The sequence below is a fragment of the Phasianus colchicus genome, chromosome Z (assembly GCF_987193195.1).
Source record: "Phasianus colchicus chromosome Z, bPhaCol1.hap1.1, whole genome shotgun sequence".
Classification (NCBI taxonomy): Eukaryota; Metazoa; Chordata; class Aves; order Galliformes; family Phasianidae; genus Phasianus; species Phasianus colchicus.
In genome coordinates, this window is record NC_143476.1 from 49,026,824 (window position 1) to 49,044,071 (window position 17,248).

General features: G+C 41.5%; 2 protein-coding genes across 2 annotated transcripts; one reads left to right on the forward strand and one right to left on the reverse strand.

Moving 5' to 3' along the window:
- Positions 1-630: 630 nt before the first annotated feature.
- On the reverse strand, positions 631-7,218 carry LOC149912966 (uncharacterized). Its single transcript, XM_090131278.1, has 2 exons — positions 4,778-7,218; positions 631-976 (listed from the first exon to the last, which is right to left on the reverse strand). Exons 1-2 carry the CDS (start codon positions 6,464-6,466, stop codon positions 641-643), a joined length of 2,025 nt encoding a protein of 674 aa, XP_089987404.1. The 5' UTR covers positions 6,467-7,218; the 3' UTR covers positions 631-640.
- LOC149912967 (uncharacterized) lies at positions 974-4,661 on the forward strand. The gene has a single exon (XM_090131277.1). It carries the CDS (start codon positions 1,410-1,412, stop codon positions 4,428-4,430), a length of 3,021 nt encoding a protein of 1,006 aa, XP_089987403.1. The 5' UTR covers positions 974-1,409; the 3' UTR covers positions 4,431-4,661.
- Positions 7,219-17,248: the final 10,030 nt, after the last annotated feature.

The following is a 17,248-nucleotide window of genomic DNA, read 5'->3' on the forward strand; positions in this document are numbered from 1 at the left end:
AATCTACTGTCAACCTCCATTCTCCACTGGCTTTACGCACTGGCCATATGGGGCTGTTAAAAGGCGAGTGAGTCTTGCTAATCACTCCCTGATTCTCTATTTGACGAATCAGTTTCTGAATGGGGAGCAAGGAATCCCTGTTGGTATGGTACTGCCGCCTGTGCACCGTTTTTGTAGCAATCGGTACCTGTTGCTCTTTTACTCGTAGCAACCCCACAACAGACGGATCTTCTGATAGGCCAGGCAAAACAGACAACTGCTTAATACCTTCTGTGTCTACAGTAGCTATTCCAAAGGCCCATCGATACCCTTTGGGATCCTTAAAGTATCCCCTTCTGAGGTAATCAATACCAAGTATACATGGAGCCCCTGGGCCAGTCACAATAGGGTGCTTTTGCCAGTCTTTACCAGTGAGGCTGATTTCGGCCTCCAACATAGTCAGCTCTTGGGAACCCTCAGTCACCCCATGAATATAAATTGATGTTGTCCCTTGGTGACTCAAGGGCATTAGGGTGCACTGAGCACCAGTGTCCACCAGGGCCTTATATTTCTGTGGTTCTGATGTGCCAGGCCATCTAACCCACACAGTCCAATATACTCTATTATCCCTTTCCCCCCCCTGGCTGGGGGCAGGGCCCCTCTATTTGTTACCTCCGTTGTCTGCAGCAACTGGAGCAATCACCTTTTTGGAGAAGTTCACCTTGGTGGCTGATTTGTCTTGTAATTCTTTTACCCGTGCTTGAAGTGCAGGAGTAGGTTGTTTATGCCACTTCTTCATATCTTCTCCATGGTCACGTAAGTAATGCCACAAGGCAAAATGTGACATAGTCTTACTGTTGTCACTTGCTTGAGCAGGAGGACGTCTTCTTTTGATAGCTGAGACGTTGGATGACACCGGCTGGGAGGAAACCAAGTTGATCAGCCCCTCCAGTAGGCTGTTCTGGGAATTCTGGTCCCCATTGGATGTGTCTGTTACCTGTAGTAGGCGTGGCGAGGAAACGGTATGTGACGGGGTCAGGTTTCCTATGCTCAGGGCTTGCCAAACGCTGCCCCACAATAGGACAGCAGGTAAGCAAGGGGTGTGGACAAAGCGGGACAAGAATATTTAAGTGCCTACCACATTTTAATAAACGCCATTTTGCCTCACGCACTCTGGGGTCTGTGTGAGCATTTGGCCCCGGCCCGGTTGGGGTCGGTTTCGCTGGCAAGTGGCGCCCTCGGTCGGCAGAGGACGAGCAATGAGAGACTACTACTACAAGTGGTGACCCCGACGTGATCTGCCTATCGAGGGTTAACCACCCGGCGTGCCCGTGAAGCGGAGAAGAGCCTGCGGAGTGGCGGCAGGTCGCTCACGGAAGACACATCGCGGAGAAGAGCCTGTGAAGTGGCGGCAGGTCGCGTGTGTAACCATGGAACAGATTATTAAGGTACTTTTGCAGTTTTGTAAGGACTACTGCGGCAAAAATACCCCTTCAAAGAAGGAGGTAGCCGCGGTGCTTTCGGTTTTAAAAAAGGGAGGGGAGCTGGACTCCCCTCAGCAAGTGCTGGATTCGGGTAGGTGGGATTCGCTCACCTCGGCTTTATGCCAACGCGCCATGAATAACCAAAAGGCTGCTGAACTTAAAACCTGGGGCTTGATACTTGGAGCCCTTAAGGCGGCTAAAGAGGAGGGTAAGCTTAAGGTGGAAAAAGGGGTGGAAAGGGCTCCGGGGGGCGGGTCTTTGCTACCTTGCAGTACTGACGACCAAAGCGTGGCGGACAAGATGGCGACGGTCGCCGCGGCGAAGGGCGGGGAAGAGGAACTCCCGACCGCATGTCTACCAACCGCTCCGCCCACTCCGCCCGCTCCGCCCCCGCCCTACCCTCCGCGGTCGTTATATCCTTCTTTGGAGGAAGAAAAGGCAAGGGCGGGGCTTCGTCCCAAAGGGGGGAGGGACGGGCGTCTGCTGACTGATTGGGCTAAAGTAAAGGAGGAGGCACAAGACCGGGGCCTTGCGAACCCGGAGGCATTTCCGGTAGTGATTTCCGATGATGATAACCCGATCTGGGTCCCGCTGGACCCGAAAGCGATAGCGAGGGTGCTTGAGGCAGTTGAAAAGAAAGGATTGAAGTCCCCCCTGACAATGAACGCCTTGGAGACATTAATATTGCCGGGACCCCTGTTACCATACGATATTGAGAATCTGATGCGCATGATTTTGAAACCGGTGCAGTATACGCTTTGGAAGGAGGAATGGCAGGCTAGACTTAGACAAATGCTGGTTACAGCCCAGAACGATCAGGGGAATCCGCTTCACGCGTCTAACCTGCAGAGATTGACGGGTAGTACGCCGGGTATGATCACCGCACATGCCCAGCTTGCGGAGCTGAGGCCCGGGGAACTAATAGCCACTACAGACGCTGCCCTTGAGGCGTTCAGAAGGCTCGCAAGAAATGCTGAGCCGTCTACTCCGTGGACGGAGATTGCACAAGGTCCCACTGAATCCTTCCAGGATTTTGCGGATAGGTTGATCAAGGCAGTGGAGGGATCGGAGCTGCCTAGGGCAGTGCACGGCCCCGTGATCCTGGATTGCCTCTATCAAAAGTCGAGCTCGGACGTACGGGCTCTATTACGGGCGGCGCCAGACAGGTTCCACACCCCCGGTGAGGTCCTTAAGTATGTGATGGACAAGCAAAAGTCTCAATCATCAGTGGCAAGCGAGGTTGCTGCAGCTGTAGCTGAGGTGATGCTAGCTCATGGGGTTGCCGGGTGGCAGAGTCCAGATCGCCCGCCTGGGCCATGCTTCAGGTGCGGTCAATTAGGTCATTTTAAGGCACAGTGTAAGAGCAACGGGGGTATAGTGTGCCAAATGTGCGGGAGGAGAGGTCACACTGCACCGCAATGTAGAGCTCGTGGGCTGCGATCTCGAGGTAGGGGAGATGAGGGTCCCTCTTACGATTCACGGGATTCTCAGGAAAGGCGGGCTTTGGATCTAGGCCTGCCACTAGCTGCGCTATCGTTGAGCTGCGGGGAGCGCCCCTTGGTGAAGATTACAGCCGCAATTACGGAGCTTCCCGCTGGCTCCCCAGGGCCGCGATCTATTTTCCTTACCGCCCTGGTGGACTCAGGAGCGGATGTGATGGTTTTTGCGGAGTCCGACTGGCCGCCCACGTGGCCAACGGGGGCCACTCAAACTATAGCGGGAGTGGGGGGAACTGCTCCAACGCGGAGGTCAGCCAAGCAGATCGAGATAATCGTGGTCAACAGAGACGGTTCCCTGGAGAAGCCCGTCCTGCTGACCCCGCTGGTAGCGCAGGTACCGGGAACCCTGTTGGGGCGAGATTACCTGCGGGGTGTGTCTGCTCGGATACAACTGCAGGCCTTAATTGCCCGGTGGGCAGGCACAGATCCGCGGCTGAAGCCATACAACGAGACCTCTTGGACTGTGGTCAGTCCTGTGAACACGGAGGCTTTCTCCATTACTTCGGGTTATTGCGGGTATACCAAAAATGAAACACGGGTCTTCACAGGGCGCAATACAACCTGCTTGTCAAAGGGTGGGGTCCTTTCTAAATCTAGCGGTAGATCCTCATTTAATTGTACGGCAGTTTGGGACTTTTATGGGTATGGGTTCACTTTCAAACGGGGGGTCAACGAGGTGCTATGGAATAACAAAACGGCTAAGGCGTTGCCCCCTGGAATCTTCTTGATTTGTGGGGATAGAGCCTGGCAGGGCATCCCGCACAATGCCTTAGGGGGACCCTGTTACCTAGGGGAACTGACATTACTGTCTCCGAATTTCACGACATGGATGCAGTATGGCCCGAGCATCATGGGTCACCATCGTCGCCAAAAGCGTTCGAGCCCTCTCCCGGAGAATTGTAACGATGAGGTAGAGTTATGGAGTGCCACAGCACGGATATTCGCATCATTTTTCGCCCCTGGGGTTGCTGCAGCACAGAGCTTGGCTCAGATAGAACGCCTAGCATGTTGGTCAGTTAAGCAGGCGAATTTAACAACATTAATATTGAATGCGATGCTAGAAGACACAAACAGCATTCGGCATGCGGTGCTGCAAAACAGAGCAGCCATCGACTTCTTGCTCCTGGCACAGGGGCATGGATGTGAAGACCTAGAAGGAATGTGTTGCTTCAATCTTAGCGACCACAGTGTATCCATCCATAAAGCGCTGAAAGCCCTGCGAGACCATACGGAGAAGATCCAAGTGGAGGACGACCCCATCGGGGACTGGCTGAGAAGTGTGTTTGGCAGCTTTGGAGGATGGGTTGCGAAAATTATTAAGGTAGTTGCGCTAGTATTGCTCGCAATAATTTGTATTGCGGCCATTTTGCCGTGCATAATCATGTGTTTCCAGAATTGCCTCACAAGGATCATGTGGCAAGTTATGGACCAACGGATTCTGTTTCACAAAACGAAGGAACAGTTGTGAGAGATGTACTCGCGTTGCGATCGCGCTGTTACGGGATATTCCTGAGCATAGGGAGGGGGAGATGTAGTAGGCGTGGCGAGGAAACGGTATGTGACGGGGTCAGGTTTCCTATGCTCAGGGCTTGCCAAACGCTGCCCCACAATAGGACAGCAGGTAAGCAAGGGGTGTGGACAAAGCGGGACAAGAATATTTAAGTGCCTACCACATTTTAATAAACGCCATTTTGCCTCACGCACTCTGGGGTCTGTGTGAGCATTTGGCCCCGGCCCGGTTGGGGTCGGTTTTGCTGGCAAGTGGCGCCCTCGGTCGGCAGAGGACGAGCAATGAGAGACTACTACTACAGTTACCACCGTGGATCCATCAGCATTAGGCACGGTTGACAGTTTATCTATTATATCTTCTTGTTTGTTTTCCATTCTGTTCAGCTTTTCAGCTACTTTTGCGATGCCTGAAACACAAGCTCGCAGAGGGCTTAAATGTAACTCAAAGTCTTGAAGTTTATTAATCAGTTCGTTTATAAGGGGTCTTCTTTCCCCTCTGCCATACATTGCTGCAAACGTACTGGCGTACCTTTCTGGTGCAGTCTTTGTGAATGTACGCCACATATTTGGTGTACACCTGACTCTCTCAGGATCATGCTCTTGATCCAGCTCATCAGGAATGAAATCAGGGCTATGTAGCGTTTCCACCACAGCATATTCTCTCAAATAACGGATGCCTTTTTCTATATCAGTCCATTTCTTTTTCTCAGGCATCAGATCGTCTTTGAAGGGGTATCTTTCTTTTACAGCTAACAGCATCCTCTTCCAGAGGGTGAAGGCCTGATTCTGGCATGTACTAATGCCTCTGTCAATGGCTGAGTCCCTAGCAATGCCGCCCAGCTGGCGAGCTTCTCTACTATCTAGCCACACACTGTTGGCCCCATTGTCCCAGCAACGAAGTAACCAAGTGGCAATAGGCTCATTTGGGTGACGTGAAAAGTCTTTTCTCAGACTTCGAATTTCGTTCATTTTCAGAGATCGATCAACAATGGTAACAATATCTTGCTCACCTCTTACTCTTTCAGGACTCCTTGATGCCCTTATAGGTGTTGGTGACCGTGGTCTTACTGAGGGTCCCTCCCCTGGACTCGGGGGCGCTTCCCCTGGATCTCGGAGCCACTCCTCTGGACCTCTTTGCTCCTCTTTCTTCTCTTCTAACTGAGTCGAGATTCGTTTCATTTTCCGTCCTCTCACAGGGGCAACTGATATCAATTGTGGTGCCTCCTGTGGTTGATCAGGTTGGTCAGTTCCAATGCTTTCACCCTCCAGCTTGGCTTGGAGTCTGTCTTTTTCAATCATGAGAGCATTCAGTTCAGATTGAAGGGTGTCTCGCTCAGTTTGGACAGTGTCCCGTTCAGATTGGAGAGTGCTGAGTTTGGATTGCAGGGAGTCTCTCTCGATTTGGAGGGCATCTCGTTGAGATTGGAGATCCCTTCTCTCAGTTTGAAGATTTTCCCTTTCTGCTTGGAGACTCTCTTGCTCATTTCGTACTGCCTCCCTGAGACTCTCCATTTCAGCTCTCAGACGCTCTCTCTCAATTTCACAAACTCTCTCCCTCTCTGGGATACTATTGAATAAGGCCCGATAAGCATTAGCTAGGCCCCAAATCATTTGTGCCTCCTCAGATCTGCCTGAGCCGCAACATTCCTGTCTCAAGTATGCATTTAAGCTCTCAGGGTCTTTCAGGTGTTCAGGAGTGAAGTTCCATGACACCGAAGATGTCCATCTCTCTAAAGTCTCTCCCAAGACTCTCCACACTCCCTGCCACTCAGTATTCTCTGGTTTTGGGGAAGGCTTCCTCAAAATATGATAAATACAAATACTGAGTGAAATGATGAGAAGAACATTCAGGGAGATTGACAACATGATCAGGTGAGCATTCAAAAACTGCATAAAGGATTCAAAGGAGAGACTGGGAGCCTGCTTAAAAATCCCAAGTTCTGTAAAATTAGCAGCTCCCTCTGCAAACAGGTTTAAAAGAGAAAGCAGAATCATTTTTTTTCTCTTTCTTTACAAAAACAAGATAGCAGTGCTCAAAGTTTACAAATATCCCAGAATATTGGCAGTCCGCCTAGACTTTCAAGGTCAAGTTCTCAGCGAGCACCTGTGAAAAAGATAAACTTTCCCAACGAAACTCTCCGAGAGAGCAGAGAGAGATTCGTTCTAAAAAACTAAAAAGCAGCTTTTGCCCGCATTCTCCACCAAAAATGTCAACGGTTTATGGGCTGGTTCGGCCCAGTTCCGTGATTAGCGGGGCGGAGGGATCCGCAGATCCGCGCCTCCGGAAAAAGGGAACAGGGGACCCCAAAATAATTAAAAACAGCGGCAACGATCTGAGGAGAAACAAACTAATTTACTAAATATATTATCGGAATGCAAGATAACACACTATAATACAATGTAATTAAATTTGAAGCTAATAAATCAAATATAATGAGAGAGAGAATGTCCGAAAGGTGGGTAGGCCTCACCACAACACGGAGAGCTGAGGTGAGATGCGCAGTCCAGTTGAGCAGCAGGGAGAAAAAAGGGAGGAGAGCTGACAAAGAGCAGGCTAAGAAGAGTGCATCAGGTGACCTTGCCAGGAGTTGTATCTCGAGACTCTCTGTGACCGCAAAGTCCCCTGGGGAATGTAGTTCTTCTTCTCTTCCAGGCTGGTACCCAGAGCTTGAGCACCAACAGTTAAACTCCCACTGCCCCACATGATGTTATGATGTGGAATACCGAAAACCAAAAATCACAAAACCATGACAGCAGCATATGCAGATTCCTCCTCCAAACAAAACAAAACAAAACAAAATAATAAATAAAGGAGTTTTACTGTTTGCGTAGGTTGAAATGCCCCAGTCTCAACTTTACTCTGTTCAGCTACTTTCTTTGCAAAAGGCAACATACCCTATGCTACATACAGAAATACTGGAAATTTCTACTGCAAAAACATAATCTACCTCTCACATTATCAAACCGACTGAGATGAAACTCTCACTATGTGGCCCCTTTTGTGAAGTGACAAAATCTGAATATTTCCTTTCTATTTTCTATAGATAATGAAAACAGTTTGTAACATCTTAATTTAAATCACTGGAAGCATGAAAGGTATATTGGAAAGCAAGGGAAGTAATACAAAAATTATTTTCTCATAACTCTCATTCTTGAATACTAAAATGTTCTATTATCCCTACGTCTGATTCTTCTTATAAAAACAAAGAAACAAACAAAAGAGTAATCCCATAACATGAGTTCAAGCATCTAAAAAAATTAAGCTCAATTAGTGGAAAACAAAAGTATAGTATGAATCAGAACCTTTCCACTGAGAACCTGTCTCTGTAATACAAGACAGCAGAATTATGAGGCCTTGGTTTGACTACATAAATAACTGCATAGTGTCTTAAACAGAAGGCTGTCACCCATGTCCCACTTTTATACACCCAAGCTATGGATCTACATTTCCAGAAGTCCAGTGTGGATCTTAAGGAATAAAAGGCAGCAATTCTGAAAACATGAATGTGAGCTGTGAGTTAGATTCAGCTGTAACAGTCCAAAGCAATTTGTGTTCTTCTGACTCCTAGAATTACAATAGCTAAATCTACTTCACAGCTGTCACACTTTTTTTCAACACCACTGGGCAGCAATACTGAGGACTATAGCCCCTTCAAAACCTTGTTGGGTAGACTGACATAAACCAAACACAAATTTGAAAAGAATAAAAGAAAAGAGATTTTATGTCAGTGCAACATGAACAAGAAACACCTCCTATTTTATTTCTTTCTTTCTTTTTTTTTTTTTTTTTTTTTCAGTTTGTGCAAGTATCCAAGTGAACTCATAAATAAAATGGATTTTTGTCTTCTACATGTCACAAAAGCATAGGTCTGTCGGTACAGAGTGAATAAGAAAAATGTAATGATGATCAGTATCAGGGAATTCATTTCTAATCTTTCAGGATTTTCAATAGTATACATGGAAAATTCTCAAATCTCTGTCACTGTATACTTTATATAGCATCACATAGACCAGGTCTTAGAAATAGTAATTTTAAATAGAAGACCTATTAAACTGTCTGGCTAGGTTTTCCTATTTTTCAGATTGTCATTAGGCTTCTACAGATTTCACTTTTTCTTCATTATTTTCAATGGAATGCATGGGTAAGATTTTTTACTGACAAACTTTGTAACTGTCATATCATCACCTGTGAATGTGTGTAAGTATCAGCATTTTGCTGCTCTATGGTAATTACTGCTATGGATAATGTTTCACTCCTCCATTCTGGACCATTTTCTGAAGACATATTATTAACACTTATCAGAGATTTAGTGCTTTTTCAGTCTCTCTATATATGGTGAAAGCTACCACCATGATAACAATTGAACAAGCTATTTCTATAATGTATATATCACGGGCAGAAAATGTGTTTAAAATGTTTTGCAAACCTGAAAAGTAGAAGTCAGTTCACTGCTTATCCATTGTATAGTACAGCTTCCCAACAGTACATGCCTAGAGCACAGTTATCTTAAGGAATATCACTAAGAAAAGAGATATTCCCCAGTATCTTCTGTAAATTAATATCTTAGTATCTTATTCCTAAAGTAAGACAAGAGCGAAAATGCTGGTAAAATATTTTAAATCATTTATTAATTCATTCTGTAATATTAATGACCACTAATATTATTTATTTTTATAGCTCCCAATCATATGCTGCATGTTTTAGAGCTCATATTTCACAAATATATTGCAATTAAGTGGATAGTATAAGAACTCACAAACATTTTTTTTTAGGACTGTCTCAGATTGTAACCTGAGACAAGATTACTCTGTAGACCATTTCCTCTGCCATTCTTAACATTAGCATATTCTAGCATTTTCTTTGCTCGCTACATAAATATCTTACAGATAAAAATAATGGCAAGGAAATTATTTAAATTATTTTACAGTTTTCTGCCTTTTAAATGCAATATTTCTGGTAAAAAATAAAAATAAAAATAATAAAAAAAAGTAACAATCAAGTAGCTCATTGCAGACCAACAATAAACTTTCTGCATAACAAAATAATGACAGTGTTGACCATTATTTTATTTACTGTGTGAGGGGTTAAAATTCACTTTTTTTTTCCTTTTTCTTTTTTTCTTTTTTCTTTTCTTTTTCTTTTTTTTTTCTTTTTTTCTTTTTCTTTTTTTTTCTTTTTTTTTGCCAAATATGCCCCTTGATAACAGTAAAGAATTTGCAGAAAAAATGTAAATAGAATTGAATCTACATATACTAATTAATTTTTTCAATTCAGTAAAAATTGTCATTGATTTTTCATGGCTGAACAAGATCAAGTAGAGCTTACCAGTTGAAATTACTCTTTTACTTTGTCTCAAATTCTTTATTTTTTTTCTACCAAAGCCCAAGTGGCTTATCTCTTGACATTTCAAGATGTATTTTAATTTCAATGAGAATTTTAAAAATTTCAATTAATAGTTCACATAATTAATTTCTGGTATTTACAACTTTCAATATGATTCAAGACAAGAAAGATATTCACAACAAGAAACAGTAAGTCTCCTTGACTATATTAACAGAACTCTTGCCTATATAGTATATGAACTTTCATAACATTGAACAAGTTTATGACTGAACTGATGTGGTGCAATTATCAAGGTCTTCACCATGAATTCCATTAAAATTTACCAATTTTTCAACATCTTTGCAATCCTTTTGACACCTTCCTATGTTTAAGCAAAAATCTTCATTCTAATACTTACAGTCTATGAACAGACATGACTCTTTTCTGATAATTAAAATAGCAGTTATAGCTGTTACAAAAAACAAAAAACAGAAAACAAAAAACAAACAAACAAACAAAAAGTTTAAAATAGTTCCCCTTAACAAAGACAGACACTTGCATAAATTCCAGGCATGTGGATCTACAAGGAAAAAAGGATTTACATCATTATCCAGTATTTTTCACATTTTTGAAAAAAATGTTGAAAGCATCCTCAATTGTATGGTTTTCTCTTCTAGATATATGGAAGCAAAGTAGTACAGATGTTATTCAGCCTACATTTATTTAAAATTTGAATATACTACATGTATACATACATTAGTATCAGAGAATACATAAAAAAAAAAAAATTTCTTTTAGAGACTTCATCTAAAAATAAGTGCCTGAATGCCTGTGTTAATACCTCAGGAGCTTATCTTCACCAGAGTCCCAAAGTGCTGCTTATGCAGTTTCTCCCAATGATACAACTACTAACACGTATCTGAGTTGAAATTTACAAAGAGAACAAGCCTGAAAAACTGTATAAATAGGTTACTTAAGTTATAATAGCATTACACTTTTCAGCAGACTTTTGTATACCTTTATTGGCACAAAGAAGCAAATTGCTTTTTTAAAGTATGTTTAGCAATCTTTGTTACAAAACCCTTAAAATATTGTGGAACAATGTGTCCACTGTTACATTAGGTAATGGATACATCTTATCTATGTGATTACAGATGAAGGGTAAATAATATCAGTTCAATCTTCACGCCAGTTCCCAAAACAGAAAGTAAAATAAAGTGATTCTACCCTTCTTGGTAAATAAATTGGTTAAGGAACAAAGTTCAAATGACAAAGCAAGAAATTTATGGAATGTATTTCTACTCCTGGCCAGATGAATCTTGCATTATTGGAGGTAGACAGCTAAGCTGAGAAGATTCTACGCTAATGCTGAAAGTGGTTGGAAGTCCCTAGCAATAGTTCAAACCAACTGAAAGAATTCAAAAGCTGTCTTGAGTATATCATAAAGAAAAGGGATGCAGCTATATGAGTAAAATTAAATGAAAATCCCTCAGAAATATGATTTTAAATCTTACCTAAGATTCAATCAAATCTCTAAGATTTGATTGAATAGAGAAAATAGAGAAAATAGAGAAAATAGAGAAAATAGAGAAAATAGAGAAAAAGAAAGTGCAATCCTGAGTGAAGTTTAATTAAATTTGCTTTAAAATTAATTGGTTTTCTTATTTAGTAATCAAAACAATGCTTTCTGCTTTGAAATGAACACTTTTGCCTCCTGAGAAAACCAGCCTGTTCAAACATTATCAATCTTATTTCCCAGTTCAAAATGCTGAGCAAATTTTTGAGTCCTTTTTTTGCATTATATAATAAAATATGACAATGTAATATGAATGACGTAACTTACTGTGACTCATTAAACACCTGGTAGAATGTTAACACAATTATTTTCAGAACTATTACATTGTCAATAACATGACAGTTCTCAGTATAATACTCAGTATACATGCTCAATATAGAACATGTTTAAGATCAATTTTTTTTGAAAATAAAATAAATAATTCTTTCTGGAAAAATAAAATAAATTTGTGTTTATCATTATTATTATTTTCTTAAGTAATTTTTTTCCAGAGAAGATTAGCAATAGGCAGCAATTCTGTTTATGGCTATTAAAACACTGTAGAACTGCCATAAAGTTATTGGCAAGAACGCTGATCTCAGAGCTGAGTCATGGGATCTGAGTTAATGGGTTTTGCTATTCTGGTAGCAAACATATCAGACATAGCTTAGAACAGAACTGAGCTGTTTTTCCTCAGTGAAAGGCCAGCATACTAGATGATAGTTAGTGATGGATGCTTATGTGCAGGTTAAGAGCTTTGAAAGTAAAATCGAAAAGCTATTTTTGATGACTGTATAGAACTTCGGCAGATAAACTGAAAATGCTGTTAGCTTATACTTTTAGGAAGTAATTTTTCTTTATGGTAACTTCAATGTTGTTTCCTATTTTTCACTAAGATCTTATTTCAAAGAATTTAAAACACATTAAAAACTAGGATGCAAACTTAAGAAGTGTTCTCATTAACTAAAACATAACTCTTGCACATTTTACTTTCACTTATTTGTTTTCTTCAAATTATTTGCTTATCATATATCTTTAGAAAAAAGTACTATTGAAAAATCATGTAGAAAATAACTAAAGTGCAGGAATCAAATGGATTGGCCAGGCTCTTTTCTCTGATGCTCTGATTCTATGCTTATATGATTTTATTATTCCATGAAAGACAGTTGTGTCTAAAATTTAGTTCCTCAAGGAAGACTAAAATGTAAATATTGCCAGCTATATGTATAAACTAAAAAATGTTTTGATGGGTTTCTGAGATCAGTGTCATCCCAACTTCACCATTTGACTTGCAATGAGAATTGTACTATGAAATTAAGTGAAAAGATGGAGCGTAAATCCTGTAATTTAATTAAATTTTGGAAAGCTGTTTTCTTATCTGTATATTTAATAATACTAATAGCTCTATGAAATTACAAGTGTGTAACGAGCATTTGTATTCAGGAGAGTATAAAAAACTTCTAGACTTCCTAAATGACTATTTCTAGTGGTTACTTACCACCACTGAACAAGTTTCTTATTTAAAACATAAATTTTTTCAGCTTTGTCTTCTAGTCATTGTATCTAATCATGTCTCTGACTACAAGATTACAAGTGCTGTACTATCTGATGTTTTCTCCCTGGCTAAATTCTCAGAGTTCATGATCAGGTCATGCAATCTTCTCACAGATGAAATAAAATATTAAATTTCTCAACATGCTCCCTATAATACTAAGCTCTGTGTTACAAAGAGTTATGTTGACTTCCACTCTTATTTTTTTTTTCTATGTGATCAGCACTCTTAAATTTAGAAGCATGTTATCCTGGATGTATTGTTTCAACTTTGATATACCCAAGTATTGTCAGTTGTAGAAAAATCAGAGAATGGCAGAGAAATAATAAGGAGACTTACAGTGAAAGAGATAAAATATGTTATGGCATCATACAGGATGCATTTCACCATCTGGGTTTTAATTCACTAAATAGTCTGCAGTAACCTCTCAGTAGCAATTATTCTTCCCTATTTGTACTCAATATATTATTGTTTCAATACTACCATAGCACATGATAGCCTTGGCAACAATTTTGCTCTTCCAGGTTACATTGAATTGGTTTCCAAATCAAGACACTAGGTCTCATAACAGTTTTTTTTTTTTTTTTTTTTCTTTTTCTAATATTATCTTCGATATTTTTAGCACAGTCTCTATTTTCTTACTTCTAGATATTCAAATGATCACCCCAGAAGGATGTATATAATCAAATAGTAATGATCTTCAAAAACTTAATAAAATTTGGAATTGTTTCTATGTTTGTTGGAGAGGGAAAGGAAAAAAAGAGGGAGGGGAAGGGAAAGGAGGGGAGGCAATTCCATTTCGCTGAGGACTCAGTGGTGACAGGATGAGGGGAAATGGCCTCAAGTTGCACCAGGATGAGTTTAGGTTGGATATCAGGAAACACTTCTTCACAAAAGGGTTGTTAAGCACTGGAATAGGCTTCACAGGGAGGTGGCTGAGTGACCATCCCTGGATGTGTTTAAAGACTCTTTGGATGTGGTGCTCAGGGACATGATTTAGCGGATGGTTGTTAGCTAGGGTAGTATGGTTAGGTCATGGTTGGACTTCATGATCGTTAAGGTCTTTTCCAACCTGAGTGATTCTATGATACTATGACTCACTGAGGGTAGAAGAACTCAGCAAGAAGCCCTGTGAAGAAGGACACAGAGATTCTCTTAGATGAAAAGCTTGACATGAGAGCAGTGTGCTCTCAGTAGCCTGGAAGACCAAATGTATCCCGGGCTACATAAAAAATGGAATGGTCAGCAGGATGAGGGAGATAATTGTCCATTTCCACACTTCGCTTATGAGGTCTCACTCAGAATACAGCATTTAGGCCTGCAATCTCCCAACACAGGAAAGACATAGATCTGTTGGAGCATATCCAGAGGTGAGCCACAAAGATGATCATGGGGCTAGAGCACCTCTTCCACAAAGAAAGGCTAAGAGAGCTGAGCTTGTTCAGTCTGGAGAAGATATTTCATTGCAGCTTTCCAGTACATAAAGGGAGCATCTAAACAAGACAGATATAAACAAATTGTATGGTTTTAAAACAATTTTTATTACAATCAAAGATATGATCTAGTAGAACATAAGCTAATCTACATAAGATGAGTGTCTTATTAAACCACCATGTTGAACTTGAGCAAGTGAACAACAAGAATCCATGCCAGAAAAAAATTTGACAATCTTTGGAGCACAAGTGAAGGACAAATGAGTGGAAGTGTTGTAGTCAAAATGCTAAGTCATTCCTTGGAACAGTGACAGCAATGTACATATGTAGAATTGATCATCTTAAAAGGATAGTGTGTTGGCTGGTCATTGGGACCCCTAATACCTCAAAGGAAGAAGTCCTTGGGGAAACCCCAAGATTCCTAGGTTTCCCATGACTAAGTGCCATATAGATTACTGTACAACTTATAAGGGATGATGGGCCCATTATTAAATCCCCTTCTAAGATAGCAGAATTTTTGAATAGATTAGAACAAACTTTCTCTAAAAATGGAGGAAACAGAAATAGTGGCATCTGCTACAGCATGGCCACTACTACTATTAATGCATATCGTCCCTCTGAGGAAGGACTGAAAGACAAAAAGAAGCTTTTACAAGCTTGTATCAGCCAAATGGAAAATAAAATCACACTTCTGATGGAGCAAACTGCCTCATTTTCAAATGGTGTTTCCCCTCATTAAAAGGGGTAAAGGACTTGGATCAACAGGAACCTTGGATCCTCGGTGAGTCTAAAAATAAAAGGAAAATCAAGGAGACTGAAGTTCAACTAGAGGATCCACGAACCTCAGATCTTCTAGAAATAAGACAAATGACTACTCAAAAAACGAATAAAGTCCAAGAGAGCAGTGTGGTTGCCACCCAAGAAGTTGTCCCCTCCAAACACTACATTACATGCAATGGAGTTCCTGTATAAGGTCATTGAACTCCTGGATTTATTACAACAATTTAAACAGAAACCGTAAGAGATCATACCAGTTTGGCTCTTAAGATTATGGGGCATGGGGACCAAAACTGTGGTTATTAATAGACTGGAGATTTCTAAACTTGCATCCATCACCACACATCCAGCCTTCAGACGAAGTCTATATATGACTACTATGCATAATGATGAAAATCGTTCTCTAATTCAATGGTAATGGCTGCATGTGGTCAAATAAAAGCAATGTTCCAATAAATACTGGTCTATGGACTTTGATGGAGGAATTTCAAAATTATATCAGAGAACTGAAATTAAGAAGGTGATGTGTGATGACACCTTTGGGAGTACAGAGTTAAGCTCTCAGCAAAGATGAGGGATCTCATCTTACAACAGGCACCTTGCCACCCCACCAGTGCTCGAGTGTCCACGTTCAGCCTTTTAGTGGCATTGGAGGACATCATCCAACAAGCCACTCAATTGGTGGCTGATCAGGAGAAGACAGAGTGCCTTTGGAACAGGCACAATATCCGAACATCGGAAGATCCTCCCCATAACTAAAATTAGTCCCACAGATTTCTCAATCAGGACCTAAATAGGTATACTGAAAAAATGTTTAAAGTGTGAACTCCAGCCCAGTCATGTCTTCTTCCAGCTATGGAGGCGGCTAGAGGAAAATCAAAAGTTTGCAAACATCTCCCAAGAAACAAGAGTAAAATCTGTTGAACAAGTACCAATGAGAACATCGATCTTGGAAGAGTTTATAGTTCCTTACAAAAGGAAAAGCCTCCTCAGGTAACCCAGGCCATTATGTCCAAGCCGTCTGAGGAAAAAGAACTGATAATTGTGCAACTACTTGTGTAACAGGTGGTGCCAGCCCCCCTGCACCTTGGGCTCCCAAATAAGACCAGAGGCCCAGTGTTGAATTGATTGCTTTCTGGTCCTGGAAGAACATATGCTGAGTGATGGTACTAGTAGACATGGGCGCAGAAACCTTCATTGTGATCCAACTAAATTCCATGGAGACTGGGCAATGATTGGTGGGTCTGAGAGACAGATTGTCCTCATAATCCAGATATGTTTGAAGTTGGCGTTTGGGTGTCTCTCACCCTAGGAGTATAAGGTGTCTATTGCTCTAGTCTCTGAGCATATATACTGGGCATTAAATATAGAATGGGGTCTGACTCTGCAAACAACCGTGGGAGAATTCAGAGTAAGAGAGAGATGTATTAGTATCTGGGTGGTGCAAGTGATATTAAGAGGCCAAGTGAAACATGAGCCTATTTGCCTGCCAGAGACGCATCAGATTACTAATGCTAAACAGTATAGACACCCAGGGGTGCAAGAGGAAATCTCAAGAATGGTGAAGGAACTAGAGAAAGTAGGAGCTATAAGACATGCAGGTAGACATATAATTCCCTGTACAAAAGTTGGGTGGTACATGAAGAATGACAGTAGATTACAGAGAATTGAATAAGGTTACACCACCTTTTCATGTGGCCATATTCCCTGTTGCTTCCCTGATGGACACACTGAGTAGGGAGATAGAAACCTACCATTGTGCCCTAGACTTGGCAAATGCATTCTTCAGTATTCCCATCCATGAAGAGAGATCAGTTTGCATTTGGGGAGGCAGGCAGCAGATCTTTCAGATCCTGCACTCACCTACATATTGTCATAACCTAGTGGCGCATGACCTAGCAGATTGGAATAATCCCAGTAACATCAAACTGTACAATTATACAGATCATCTCATGCTGATGTCCGAAACACGTGAGGTATTAGGAAAGGCAACCTTTCTACAAGAGAAAGATTGGGCTATAAACCCACAGAAGGTGCAAGGACCAGTCCTATTGGTGAAAATAAACAAACCTGTTTGACAGAAAGTCCAGAAAACCTGAAACAACAAAAATCCAAAATCTAGTATTCCAAAATCCGA